The sequence below is a fragment of the Cnephaeus nilssonii genome, assembly GCF_951640355.1.
Source record: "Cnephaeus nilssonii genome assembly, chromosome: 15".
NCBI classification, from domain to species: Eukaryota; Metazoa; Chordata; class Mammalia; order Chiroptera; family Vespertilionidae; genus Cnephaeus; species Cnephaeus nilssonii.
Genome location: NC_137086.1, coordinates 30681419 through 30695782, shown reverse-complemented (window position 1 = coordinate 30695782; position 14364 = coordinate 30681419). Strand labels below are relative to the sequence as shown.

Below are 14364 nucleotides of genomic sequence, written 5' to 3'. Positions count from 1 at the left end.
GCCTGGGCCCCGGGTCCGGGCGAGGCCGCGGGCCCCTGGATCCGGGTGAGCCTGGGCCCCGGGTCCGGGCGAGGCCGCGGGCCCCTGGATCCGGGTGAGCCTGGGCCCCGGGTCCGGGCGAGGCCGCGGGCCCCGGGATCCGGGTGAGCCTGGGCCCCGGGTCCGGGCGAGGCCGCGGGCCCCGGGATCCGGGTGAGCCTGGGCCCCGGGTCCGGGCGAGGCCGCGGGCCCCGGGATCCGGGTGAGCCTGGGCCCCGGGTCCGGGCGAGGCCGCGGGCCCCGGGATCCGGGTGAGCCTGGGCCCCGGGTCCGGGCGAGGCCGCGGGCCCCTGGATCCGGGTGAGCCTGGGCCCCGGGTCCGGGCGAGGCCGCGGGCCCCTGGATCCGGGTGAGCCTGGGCCCCGGGTCCGGGCGAGGCCGCGGGCCCCTGGATCCGGGTGAGCCTGGGCCCCGGGTCCGGGCGAGGCCGCGGGCCCCTGGATCCGGGTGAGCCTGGGCCCCGGGTCCGGGCGAGGCCGCGGGCCCCTGGATCCGGGTGAGCCTGGCCCCGGGTCCGGGCGAGGCCGCGGGCCCCTGGATCCGGGTGAAGCCGTGCCCCTGGGTCCGGGCGAGGCCGCGGGCCCCTGGATCCGGGTGAAGCCGTGCCCCTGGGTCCGGGTGAGGCCGTGGGCCCCTGGATCCGGGTGAAGCCGTGCCCCTGGGTCCGGCCGAGACCAAACCAGAGGGAGTCGGACCTGCATTACCACCATTTGTCCATCATCCAGAGCTGTGGGGTCAGTGCCGACATGTACTCATAAGGAACTGGTGGACATTGATATTGGGTCTCAAAAGAACTGTTGGTCCAGAAAGAAACTCACTACAGACTGATTCATTTGCCTGTCAGCATAACTATTATTGCTCGTCGCACATTCAATTCTTATAAGTATATCTCTAGTGACACATGATTTCGCTCATCTAGGGGAAATGATGAACAACATGGACCGATGAACAAGAACAGAACCAAAAACAAGGAGGCACCGATCGGACTATCGGGCCTCAGAGGGAGGATAGGGGAGGGTGTGGGGAGAAAGGAGAGATCAACCAAAGGTCTTGTGTGCATGCATAAGAGCCTAACCAATGGTTAAGTTCAACAGGGGGTTGGGGCATCCATGGGGAGGGATGTGGGATGGGAATGGGGGGATGAGGACAAATATGTGACACCTTAATCAATAAAGAAATTAAAAAAAAAATAAAAAAAAATAATAAAAAAAAATGAAAAAAAAAGAGTAATATGCAGATTGATCATCACTGCAACACACAATATAGCTGCCCCCGTGTGGTCAAAGATCCTGCCCCCATGTGGACACAAGATGGCCACCACAAGATGGCCAGCAGGAGAGGGCAGTTGGGAGGCACCCGGCCTGCAAGGGAGGGCAGTTGAGAAGGACCAGGCCTGCAAGGGAGGGCAGTTGAGAGGGACCAGGCCTGCAAGGGAGGGCAGTTGGAGGTGATCAACCCTGCAGGAGAGGGCAGTTAGGGGTGACCAGGTCGGCAGAGGAGGGAAGTTGGGGGCAACAGGCTGGCAGCAGAGTGGTTAGGGGGTGATCAGGCTGGCAGGCAGAAGCGGTTAGGGGCAATCAGGAAGGCAGGCAGGCAAGCAGTTGGGAGCCAGCAGTCCTGGATTGTGAGAGGGATCCCATATTGGAGAGGGTACAGGCTGGGCTGAGGGACAACCCCCCGCCGTGCACGAATTTCGTGCACCGGGCCTCTAGTAATATAAATAAGACAAAGAAAACTATTAAGATATTTGACTTAAAAACTCTATTTTTCTCTGTAGCTGCTGGAAAAATTAGAGGAAAACCTTTTCCATTACTCTCATTTTTTGAGGCTATCTTTACCACAAGTCATGCTAATAGACGTCCTATTGATGCAGAACTAACCTTGGAAGGAATCAAATGTGGACTTTCGGAAAAACGTTTAGATTTAGTTATCCACTGGGTCACTCAAGAAAGGTAAGCAAAATTGAACTTAATTTTGATATTTGTTTAATAAAGTTGTTCATTCTCAAAAATGTAATAGTTTTCTTTGAGACAGCATGGAGGGACCTGGAGAGTATCATGCTAAATGAAATTAGTCAGTTATAGAAAGACAAGTATCACATGATCACACTCATGTATGGAATCTAACAAAATAAACTGATGAACAGAGAGGATCAAGAGACATGGAAGCATGGAACAGAGTGCAGAATCTCGGAGGAAAGGCGGAGGAGGGTGGCCAGAATTTTTATTGACCTTAAATTTTGAAATCCCTCCAGTCTTTTTAGGAGAATTTTAACATGGTTTATTGGTTTTTTAATAACTTGAGTTCAGTTTTGCCAAAATGTCTTCCTCCAAAGGAATATATGCTAATTGTTTTTGTTCTTCTTGCTGTTAAATTTTAGATGTATTTAATTTCTCCGACATTAATTGCCTACTAACTTGGAATTCTTACAGACCATAGAAATTCCAGTTCTACTGTGATGAGTTTTCCAAGACTTCATTTAAAATATATATATTAATATATTTAAAAAAAAAAAAAAAAATATATATATATATATATATATATATATATATATATATATATATATATATAAATGTAAGAGAGGAAAGGAGAGGCATAGAGAGATAGAAACATCATGATGAGAGAGAATCATTGATCAGCTGCCTCCTGCATGCCCCCCACTGGAGATTGAGCCCGCAACCCAGGCATGGGCCCTTGGCCAGAATCGAACCTGAGACCCTTCAGTCTGCAGGCCGACACTCTATCCACTGAGCCAAACCAGCTAGGGCCCAAGACTTTATTTTTATCCTCTCATTAAGAACTTAGTAATGTGTGCCTTATTGATCTCCTTGCTCTAGACTCACATTTTCTGAGGAGGCTGGGGATGTGATTTGTGATTATGGAGATCAGGATACTCATAACAAGGCCAAGTGCCTGGCTTTAGCTCAGATCATCTACAGTGAATGTAAGCTGTTCAACAAAATTATTCTCTGCCTGTGTAAACAGGATCAGCTTCATGAGGCCATGGAATACATACAACAACTCAAGGACTTTACTTCTGGTAAGTAATAAAGCCTACTTATTTATATATATTTGAATTCTGGACTTTAATTGTAAGATCACCCGTGTTAGTAGGCAATATTTTGGCTTTACATTATAAAATCCATTTTGCCCTGGCCGGTTTGGCTCAGTGGATAGAGCATTGGCCTGCGGACTCAAGGGTCCCAGGTTCGATTCCGGTCAGGGCACATGCCCGGGTTGCAGGCTCCATCCCCAGTGGGGGGCATGCAGGAGGCAGCCAATCAATGATTCCCTCTCATCATTGATGTTTCTAGCTCTCTCTTCCTTTCCCTTCCTCTCTGAAATCAGTAAAATATATTTTTTAAAAATAAAAATATAAAGTCCATTTTGCATATAATGATAAGTACTAGATTTCTTTTGTAATTTTCAGTAAAACAGTTAAGCTTAAGCTGTTTGACTTTCATGCTTGACTTTCAAAGATATTACATGTTTTCTCAATACATAAACATTTAATAAACTGGATGGTCCTGAAATACACAGTTTTAAAGATACATTTTGCAGATATGTTTGTTATACCATACTACTTAAAGGATTAAAAAACTGAACTTATATATAATGTTCTCAATTATGATATAAGCATTAGAAATGAAGAATTGGTTAAATAAAATTCATTTCAAAATTTTAAACACCTAGGTTGCAACTGGGCAGTGATCTGAGAGAATTGTGGACCTTTTAGGGTGACCCTAGTCGAACTATCTGATCTCTTATAATGAATCTGGTTCAGCAGTGATGTCAATGTACAGGCAGTCCTGACAGCTCCCCATACCCCAGGCAGCGGCAGTCCCAATGTGCAGGCTGTGTACCCCAGTTGCAAAGTGAAATAAAATGTAGCACTTTTAGGTCACATTTTCCCATGAAAAGGATATTTTATGGCTGTTGAATCTGATAATTTTTAAACAATAAATGGACTTTTACATAGAATCTCTTTTATAAAGTTACTAATTTCTTCATTCACTATATAACAGCATGCCTGATAACATTACTGTAAAATAGATAATAGTTCAGCGTTTTACACGAATTATCTCATTTAATCCTTATGTTAACTCTATGAGGTAGGTTTTAGTATGATCCCAATTTTATAGATGGAAAAAAACACACCTATGTGTCCAGAGAGGCTAAGGACAGAAAGGTAAGTAATTTGCCTATATGCACACAATAACAGAACAGAATCTGGCATAGTAGGAACTACTCAATATTCATTTTATATACACTTTCCAATGATATATTTTATTATTATCTAAGTATACAGGTTCAGGTTTTGTATTATTATTTTTCCATAGGTAAGAATTATTTTAGTCGGGATTCAGGCATGGATATAGGTTTTAATTACTCTTTGAAAATGATTATTCTGTTCCTCTAAAAGTATATTACACTCTAAAGTAATTAAATATATTAATTAAGTAATAACACTCCTAAATAATTAGAACCTTGATATTTATCTGCAGAATTTATTTAGTATAACATCATAAGATGAAAATAACCTGAGAAAAATTAAACTTAAAAGATAGAAACATTGTTTGAAAATTAGTTGTTCATTTTACTTTTTAATGAGAAACAACTATAGCTTTCAAAGGTATCATCTTTCCAAGGCCTCAGGGGACAGGTATAGTTTGCTAATACTTTCTGGCTTCAGAGAAAAATGTTCTCACTCAGATTTAGATTATCAGCTTTACATTTACAAATTAAAAAAAACACAATAAAAACAAAACCAGAAAAGTCTTTTGTCCTCAAAACATAAAGCTAATAGAGTGTTTTAGAAGTAAAGAATCATTTTTTTTCCTTCCTAATAATTTCTAGAATAAAGCCTAAAATGATTTGTGTGTTCACCTTCTTCGTTATCATTAAACAAATAAATGTACTTCTCTGGAAACTAGCTTATTCTAGATCTGAGGTGAGGCTCTCAAGCTTTCTGGGCTCAGGCCTCCTCTACACTTTTAAAAAGCACTGATGATCGCAAAGAGCTTTTAGTTATATTGATAATATCTATTGATATTTATCCTAAGAGAAATTATTAAATTTTTAAAATATTAATTTATTCATTTAAAATCTTTACATGTTATCATAAATATTTTTTATGAAAAGTGACTTTCCAGCTGGTCCGCGTGCAGTGGTGCCTACAATTAATTGATCACAGCCAGTTACAGATTTCTTTGTTCCTTCTCCACTGCTTCACTTGACTAGCCTAAAAAAAAAAAAAAAAAAAAAAAAGGTGACTTTCCAACACCAAATAGTTTCATGGAAAGAGTGACATTATTTTATAGTTTTGCAAATCTCGGTAATGGCTGGTTTAATAGACGGTATATGGCTTTTCATATTTGCTCCCATATTCAGTTTGTTGCAATATCACATGTCATAGCCTCTGGAAAGCACCCCTGTGTCCTTGTGAGAGAATGACAAGCAAAGAGGCAAGTAACAAGTTCCCATTTTCATGGAAGTAGTTTTGACTTTATAGACCCGAGACCATATTTTAAGAACCACTGTTCTAGGTATTTATGAGTTAAACAAATACCACATCTTAGAATTTTATTAAAACAGAACATGAGATAAATTATGATTAATAATACATCAAACCAAGGGATAAGGAAATGGATTCTGAAGTGTCATAAACAGTGGGGTAAGGTCATAGGATTTGAATTTGTGTCCTTTCTGATTAGTCAGAGACTATATCTTGCACATAATTGAGTAAATATTGATTAATTAATTCATGGAGAAGGGGATTTGAATACCTGATTGAATGAAAAGGAGAAGATGAGTGAGCTAGGAAACGCTGGAGGCTGAGGGGTGCTATAGAAATAGCTTCACCTTACTAGAGGATAGTTTGAATGACCCAAATCATAAATTTATCCTTTATCCCTAGGGAATTTCTAAAAATTATTTAACTGCATTGACATAGAATTATATTCTGTTATTCCTTGTTTCCTCTTTTACAATTTCTCTGTGTTTGTGTGCATGTATGTGTATGTCTGCACACATTCAGTGCACACACACGTTGTTATTGTTTTGGAGGACCAGCACTTTGGATTGGAAGGTCATAGACTCTGGGGATCAGATGAATTGTTCTACTTTATACCATATGTATAAACTGGGAAAATTAACTTCTTTAAGCCTGCTTCCTCATTTGTAATGTGAGAATAACAATATCTCACTTATACTAAATATTAAATGCAGTGATTTAATACATATAAGTTTCCAGTACAATAAGTATGTATTTAATCAACACTAGGTTACTTTATATTGTCTTTCGGAGTGCAGATTGTGTTTATGATAGTTCTTCAAAGTCTATCAGAAATTATTCTGAAAATTACCTGTGTTGTGATCCAAGAAGAATATTTTTACTTTAAAAAATTTAGGAAATTGCCCTAGCTGATTTGGCTCAGTGGATAGAGCATCTGCCTATGGACTGAAGGGTCCTGGGTCATGGGCATGTGCCCAGTTTGCAGGCTGGATCCCCAGTAGGGGGCATGCAGGAGGCAGCCGATCGATGATTCTCTCTCATCATTGATGTTTCTCTCTCTTCTCCCTCTCCCTCCCTCTCTGAAATCAATTAAAAATTTTTTTTTAAATTTAGGAAGTTAACACAAAGTATATATTTTAAGAATATAAATCATGATTGTAGCTTTAGATTACCTCGATTACTTCAGCAGTTAACCAATAGATTAAACCATATGAAATTGCTTTTTTTGGAGTAAAAAATGGTCAAATGTATGCAACTTCATCTGGCTTACCCTCCAGCTACTTAAACTAGCTAATGGCTTCTTGAAATCTTCATTTTTTAGTTTCTGAATACTTTATATTTTTAGGAAAAAAATTATGAAGCCCCTTTTCTGTGCAGGCACGGAAAGAAAGGCATTATATTCACTAGAAGTTGCCCCAAATATGAGCATCAAGATATAGTCAAATAGCCCTAGCCGGTTTTTGGCTCAGTGGATAGAGTGTCAGCCTGTGGACCCAAGGGTCCCCGGGTTCAATTCTGGTCAAGGACATGTACCTTGGTTGTAGGCTCCTCCCCAGCCGGCCCTGGTCAGGGTGTATGCAGGAGGCAACCAATCAGTGTGTCTCTATCACATTGATATTTCTCTCTGCCTTTCCCTCTCCCACTCTCTGTAAAAATCAATGGAATCCTCGGGTGAGAATTATAAATAAATAAATATTTTTCCTTTCATTTTTGCTTTCAGATGACCTGATGCAGCTAATAAAGTTATGTCCCCACTATGGATTAATTCAGTATCTCACTAAAGAATGGAATGGAAAACCACCACTTTTATCTTTTTGTCTCACTATACTTTATCTGTTCTCTATTGATATGAAAAAAGTTGGCATTAAACTACTTCATGAAATAAATAGAGGTGGGAAAGGTAAGTAGAGTAAAATGTTGTAGAAGAAATAGTAGTGGCTTATTTAGGGAAAGGTTCAAGATTATTATGTTTGAGTTATTCAATCTTCTAATAGTTCCTTCTTGACAACAGTTAACTTTAGTTTATAAATGTGGAGATCACCATGTCAATGAGAGTCTGTTAGCAGCAGTGTATATATTTTGAGGGAATTAGAATGAGAGAATCTTTATGAAGCTTCAGGGGAACATCTATATATGTAAAAGCCTAAGCAACCAGCTGACCGGCCGACCAGGGGGCAGACAATGCAGGAGCGGAAACCACAGGCATGGAAACATGGAACAGACTGATAAATCTCAAAGGGAAGGGGGGACAGGGGAGGGTGGAAAGAGATTAACCAAAGATCTTATATACATACTAGCGTTCCCGTTGCAGGAAAAATCCTGCAATAGGGTTTCCTGCTGCACTCTACCCCGCCCTGCCTGCTCTCCTCCCTTCTCCCCTGCCCCGCCTTCTCTGCCAGCCCACCTGCTTTTCTCCCTTCTCCCCTGGCCTCGCATGGGCTCCTCCCTTCTCCCCCGCCCCGCCTTCTCCGCCAGCTCACCTGCTCTCCTTCCTTCTCCCCCAGCCCCGCCTCCGCTCCTCCCTTCTCCTCCCCCCGGCTTGCTTGCTTCTCCGCAGCTTTGCTCCCTTCTGCAGCTCTTGACTTCTTTCTACGCTGTCTTGATATGCAAATTAGCCGTCATCTTGGTTGGGGTAATTTGCATACTCGTCCTGATTGGCTGGTGGGCGTGGCTTGGCTGGTGGGCGTGGCTTGGGTGTAGCGAAGGTGCGGTCAATTTGCATATTTGTCTATTATTAGGTAGGACTAGAGGCCTGGTGCACAGATTCGTGCACCAGTGGGGTCCCTCGGCTTGGCCTACGGGGATCGGGCCAAAACCGGATTGCGAGAGTGCACAAGCCAGGCCAAGGCACCCCCCTGGTGCACAAATCCGTGCACCGGGCCTCTAGTAATAATTATAATCACTAACCCTGTAAAAACTTTGAATTAGTATATATGTATATTTAGTAATTTTTATATGTATTTTAAATGTTTAGGTATAAAATTCATTTTTTATTCTTAAATATATATGTAAATAACAATTATATATATTTACTCTGAAGCTATTCTGTAGTGGGATCAAAAATAACTAATTATATCTTTCTTCTTTCTCTAATTCAGCAATTTTCAACCTTTTTCATCTCATGGCACACATAAACTAATTACTAAAATTCTGTGGCATGCCAAAAAGAAATACTTTTTGCAGATCTGAAAAAAAATAAAGGGTATAATTTTGATTCATTCACACCAAATGGCTATTGTGTATTGGCTGTCATTTTTAACTTTGACAATATAAGGGAAAACAGGTCAGTGCCCCTGACTAAAGAGTCAGGTATTTCATGTTTTAAAAAATTCTTGTAGCACATCGGTTGAAAATTGTTGCTCTAATTTAATATAGGAACTTAAGCAGATAACTTGATTTTAAATTATTATATGGGGTCAAAGAAAGAACAGTAAATTACTTGAAAACATTGAGGAAGGTAATTTTGAAATTACCATTTTATAGATATCAACTAAAATATTTACTTGGTAGAAAAATAATGATCACGGGTAGAATAAAATAATAGCAATTACAGCATTCTAAAGTGAAAAACTTTCATTATTTATCATTAAGCAATACAAGAAATGGATAAGAAATGAGTTTCATAAATAGATATATCCCAAGAGGGTCACTATAATGGATTTTTAAAGGGAAATAATATTATTTTCTTTAGAAAAATGTTTGTTAAAGGATCCCCATCACTAAGAAGTCCCTATCTAGAGATAGGGTGGAGGGTTTGCCAAAGAGTTTCTTCAGCCTGGGGTGAGCACTACTAGGGGCATTTGTAAAAGTGTTTGAAGGGTCATGTAAAGTAGACCCATAACTCTCAGTTATTTAATAGTTTCTAGTGGTACCTTGTAGACTCTGCATAATGCTGACCCACATTCTTCACTCTCTGAGCTCCCTTTCTTGTAGCCTTCAGTATCTGCTACTTTACCAAGAAGGAGGTGAGTGGAGGAGTGGGGAATGTGAGAAATACTAGAGGGTTGAATTGAGACCTGAAAAGATTAATGGAAAAAGAGAAGAAGGTATTACAGTGAGCTGGACTAAGCACTCCACATTAAACTTATAGGACCCAGGCACAGGAATCATAGTAACTGAGTTAAATAATATCCCTTTCTATTTTTTGAACAGTTGCAAAGTGTGGATTATCAAGTGAGAACAAGTGCCATACTTATTATTATATTTTTTCCCCTAGATGCAATAGAACATCTTATGGTAAATGATCCAATTTGCTCCCTAGAAAGGTGGCAAGAAATGGCAAGTATATGCTCACAGAATGGCTTTGACAGATTATGTGATGAAATCATTTCCATTCTTCGATCTCAGGCTGGAGTTACAGAAATTTCTGAAGAGGATGATACAGTCAACTTAATGCAACATGTTTTTTGGTAGTTCTGTAGCTTAACCAGCTGAGGGAGCTTCTACAACATTTTGTGTATGTTGGTTGGGCAAAGTGATTTTGAAATAACTAACACAAATAAATCTGGAATATGAAGCTCTCAGAAATAAATCATGTTTCTTTTGTTATGATTTGATTTTGAAACATTTACATTTTTGCTTCTTTTTTTGTCCATATGGTTATTTCTTGTATTGAATCTTTTTTTTTTTTTTAAATATATATTTTATTGATTTTTCACAGAGAGGAAGAGAGAGGGATAGAGAGTTAGAAACATCGATGAGAGAGAAACATCGATCAGCTGCCTCCTGCACACCCCCTACTGGGGATGTGCCCGCAACCAAGGTACATGCCCTTGACTGGAATCGAACCTGGGACCTTTCATTCCGCAGGCCGACGCTCTATCCACTGAGCCAAACCAGTTTCGGCTTGTATTGAATCTTGATAAAATTCACAAATATAACTTTGTATAGAAATGTTTAGGCATTTCTATCTAAGGGCATAAGCTAATGTGCACTTGTGCTCCATTCTGATAATCTAATTTGATAGCAAGAACTGAGGAAGGTGTGATTGTATCCTGTCTGTCTGACTTTCCAAATATCAAATACCACAAACCTGACTTCTAACAAGAAAGGCAAGATGACATTTCAATGTTGTATTCACTGGAAAACATCGAGTATAGTGATTTTGTACTATTGATTTAATGCCCCATACTTTGGTATATATAAATGGCAAACATTAGGCTTCTATAAAAATTGGGAATCTTACTAGCATGTTCTTACCTAGAGAAAGGACCAGCCAAGGTTTGCATAGAAGTAGATCTGGGATACCTGTAGGCACAGAACATGCGTCATAAGAAGTGATTTTGGATGATTTTAAGTATCAGAATAAGTAATTAAAAACTCAAGAGTTCTGTGCCATGAGTTCAGCTCATTTTTTACCATGTTCCATGCTCAAAGCGGACATTCAGCTGGTTTGCCCTGGGGTGGCATCAGGGCTGAAAGCTGTTCTGATTAGTTGGGTATCTGTTCTGTTTGGTCAGTGCCCATGTCATACTGATCATTAAATATTTTGAATACCACACCTGGAAGTTCCAAGCCTTCGGGAGACTCCAGAGTTCTAAAATAGTTACGTCAGATTCTGCCAGTGCAGTTGTTGTCTAGGGAAGACAGATTCCTGGTGCCTTCTACTCTTGCATCTTTCCAGAATCTCCCTTGAGGACCAATCTTGGGGGACTTGTATTCTTAGGAGGATGGCCCTTTAAAGAAAAAAATGTTACTCTACATTAAAATGTTTTAAAATGCTAGCACTCTTTTCTCTTTGAGCTTGAATGGAGCAGGAATGAGGGTGGGCCTGGAGGTGAGGGCTTTGTTTTCAAGACATTTCAAAGGCCACATTGTAGTAGGATCCGGCCTGTTCTGCAGCGATCCCACACTGTTATATGCTTAAGCAGGCCCTTATGGCTTGGCTGACTTTTCTGCTTCTGCTATTCAGGGTTGAAGCACAAGCTGGCTGCAAAGCTGTTGCTAACACCATAATTTTAGCTTTGAAAAATGTTAACCTGCCCAGTCTATTCTTCAGAAAAGTAAGAAATGTATACACAAAATATCCCAGGCTGATCAATTTACTGCCAGATTGTGGGGAGTCTGTTTTCTCAAAATCATTGAGATTGTTTGAAAACCAACCGCAGAGGTTCCTGCTTATTCTGCTTACACAGTGTTCAACCTTTGATTCAAAGTGGGGAGATGAGATTACTACGGAGCTGGGAGCTAGACATCTCTGGGTGCCTCTGAGCAAGACCCAGACCTAGGAAGCAATTTTGAGAATTCCTTGTTATTTTATGACACAGCCTGCCCGCTCACCAATCCCCACATAACATACCGTACCTTTTTAAGGGAGCCCATGAGCCAAGGGCAAGCTTGTTTTCACCTCACAGTTGGGGTTTTACTTGCCTTTGGTAGGTACACTGAGCTTGTCCACCAAGCAGCTTGTAATTTCTCCAGGCCGGTGGAGTGTTGAGAGGAGGAGAAACAGCACTGCCTGAATCTCCTGAAGAGGTGAAACCATTTAGGAGGACATGGAATTATTTGTAAGTGAGGGTTTCTCCATCTCAGCTCTAGGAATAATTTGAACCAGATGCTGCTTTGTTGTGTGAGGCTGCCCTGTGCACTGTAGGATGTCTAGCGGCATTCTGGCCTCTATCCACTAGAGGCCGGTAGCGCTCCCTGTTTCGCCCCAACCAGTCATGACCAGCGGAAAGGTCGCCAGGTCCTTCTTGCCAAATGGTTGAAAACCACTGGTTTTCCTAATGAGTATAAAAATTGTACCAATCCACAGTTAAACATAATGATAATTTCTGGGTGGTTCTCCTGCAAAGAAGGTCAAAGATAGCGAAGTAAGTGAATGTACCTCCTTGATTTTTTTCTCCTACATAAATTGTTATTTTCATGCAGATCCAGAAAGTGTCCTGAGGTAAGTGCAGGGAAACAAGTGAATAACATAAGACTTATCTTACTTTCAATTCATAACTGAGAAATCTAACTATCTCAAGAATTCTTGGCAAGAAAGAAGGAACTAATGTGCTCAGGTTTCTCTCAGAGGCAGGAGAACATAACCCCAAACATGAGCCGCCTGCCTCTGGCCACGTTGGGCATAACCCCCTCTCCCCTGTCTCTGGGAACCATGAGCCTTGGGTTTGACCTTTCTTCTTCTCAACTCTTGATCCCTCCCACTCTTCAGTTAGAAGGCTGTCAAGGTCTGCAGGCTGTGGGAATCCCGGCTTTGAAGAGTGGAAGCCAAGGCAGGTGCCCTCGCTGTCTTGGAGACGGTGACTTGTTACCTACTTGAGTGCCGCTTGCCACACAGGATGACAAAGTTGGCTCTAAAATGTGAGAAATTGGCATAGCCATTAGACTAACACTCAAACCAAGACTTGAAAGAGGTTCTTTTGTGGCCTTTACAGAAAGTCAGAGTTGGTGAGAGCATTGAAAGCATGACCTTTTGCAGAAAAACTAGTGAAATGAGATCATTCACCTTGAAGAACAGGTTGAAGATGAATTATTAAGGGTTCCTAAACAGAGAAGCTTATATATATATATTTTTTACCTCTGCCTAAGGTAAGAAAAAGATACTAATATGGGGTATGAGAAATTTATTGCAGGGAACATTTCTGATAGTTAAGGTTTATCAAGTTTACAAGGGGTGTCCGTACTGAGGGTGGTTTTAGAAATCTTCTTTAAAGGTCTTGAAGAAGTGCCTGAACTTGTGCCTGGCTCAGGGAGGGAGGGTGTGGTCCTGCTTGGGAAAAGGACTTTCCCGTCTCATTGCTCTGATACTTGGATGGCTCAGTCCCTACATTGTGGCTGGCCGTGAGGTGACAACCTGTCACCTGGACAGAGTTTAACTTAATTCTCTAAGTCAGGGCTTGGGCCGTGCTCTCCCACAGGCGTGAGGTATGCCAGCAGGTTCAGCAGGTCGAGGTTTCCTCCCTGCCTTCAGTGGGACTCTGTGCGTTTCCTCAGATAAGCGTGCCATCTGGGTTCAAATGACTGTGCGGTGGAGATTTGTGTGTGGGCTGTGCTAAGGTATCAGCACTGTGGAGGGAGGGCGAGGCAGCGGGACTGGGCAGCGGGAGAGGGTAAGCGCTGGAACATCCCAACGAGACTCAGCTGACCACATGGGGGTGGTCCCTCGGAGAGGTCCCCCGTTGGGGCAAGAGGGCCAGCCTTTCTACCCCTGTGGGTGAGCCGCGGGACGGGGCTGCAGGACCTTGGGCAGCGCGGCTTCCTTTGGCCTAGCACTCCCCCGAGAGGGCTGGCGCGGAGGGCCTTCCTCCAGCAGCATTTGCAGTGTGCAGGGGAAGAAGCCTTCACTCGGGAAGGCGGCCTGCTGGGCCGTCACTGTCACCACAAGCCGCTTTCCCTGTCTTCTACTCACGTCTGACCTTTGCCTTTACTCTTACTTGTACTAGAAGCATCTTCCTTTCTTCAGGAACAGAGTCCCGGTACCCTCATTCCCATCCGGCCCCTGCCACCCTAGCGCACAGAGTAAATGAGATGTATTCTCCCCCCTTCCCGCCCTCCCTCCTCTTCCTCACTTCCCTCCTCCAACTCTCACCAGGCAGGTCCACCTGCTTTCCACTGGAGCTGGGTGACAGCCAGCCTGGATAGCGAGCTAAGTGCCCGCCGGTTTCTTCCCCTTTGGGGCTGTCCCGTTATTCCCTTCATGGGCACATATTCCCCCTCTGCCCTCTGCCAGTTCCTGGGGCCTGGATTTGCAGGGCCGCGGTGCGGCAGGCAGAACGCTGGGCTGCAGCCTGAGTTCGCCCAGTCACCAGCCGGTGGGGCTCTGCTCACGGCCGGTCTTCTTGATGGGCTCTCTAAAGTGAAGGGAG

The 14364-nt window shown here is 42.7% G+C and overlaps 1 protein-coding gene across 1 annotated transcript in view; it reads left to right on the top strand.

The window, feature by feature from the left end:
* The window catches only part of CLHC1 (clathrin heavy chain linker domain containing 1), a 29193-nt gene extending 19125 nt beyond the window's left edge, over window positions 1-10068 (top strand). The window contains exons 8-11 of the mRNA XM_079791939.1: window positions 1817-1991; window positions 2877-3079; window positions 7275-7454; window positions 9771-10068. Coding sequence (XP_079648065.1) covers window positions 1817-1991; window positions 2877-3079; window positions 7275-7454; window positions 9771-9967 — 755 coding nt within the window. The 3' untranslated portion in view covers window positions 9968-10068. The remainder of the gene's footprint in view (window positions 1-1816; window positions 1992-2876; window positions 3080-7274; window positions 7455-9770) is intronic.
* The last annotated feature ends 4296 nt before the right edge of the window (window positions 10069-14364 follow it).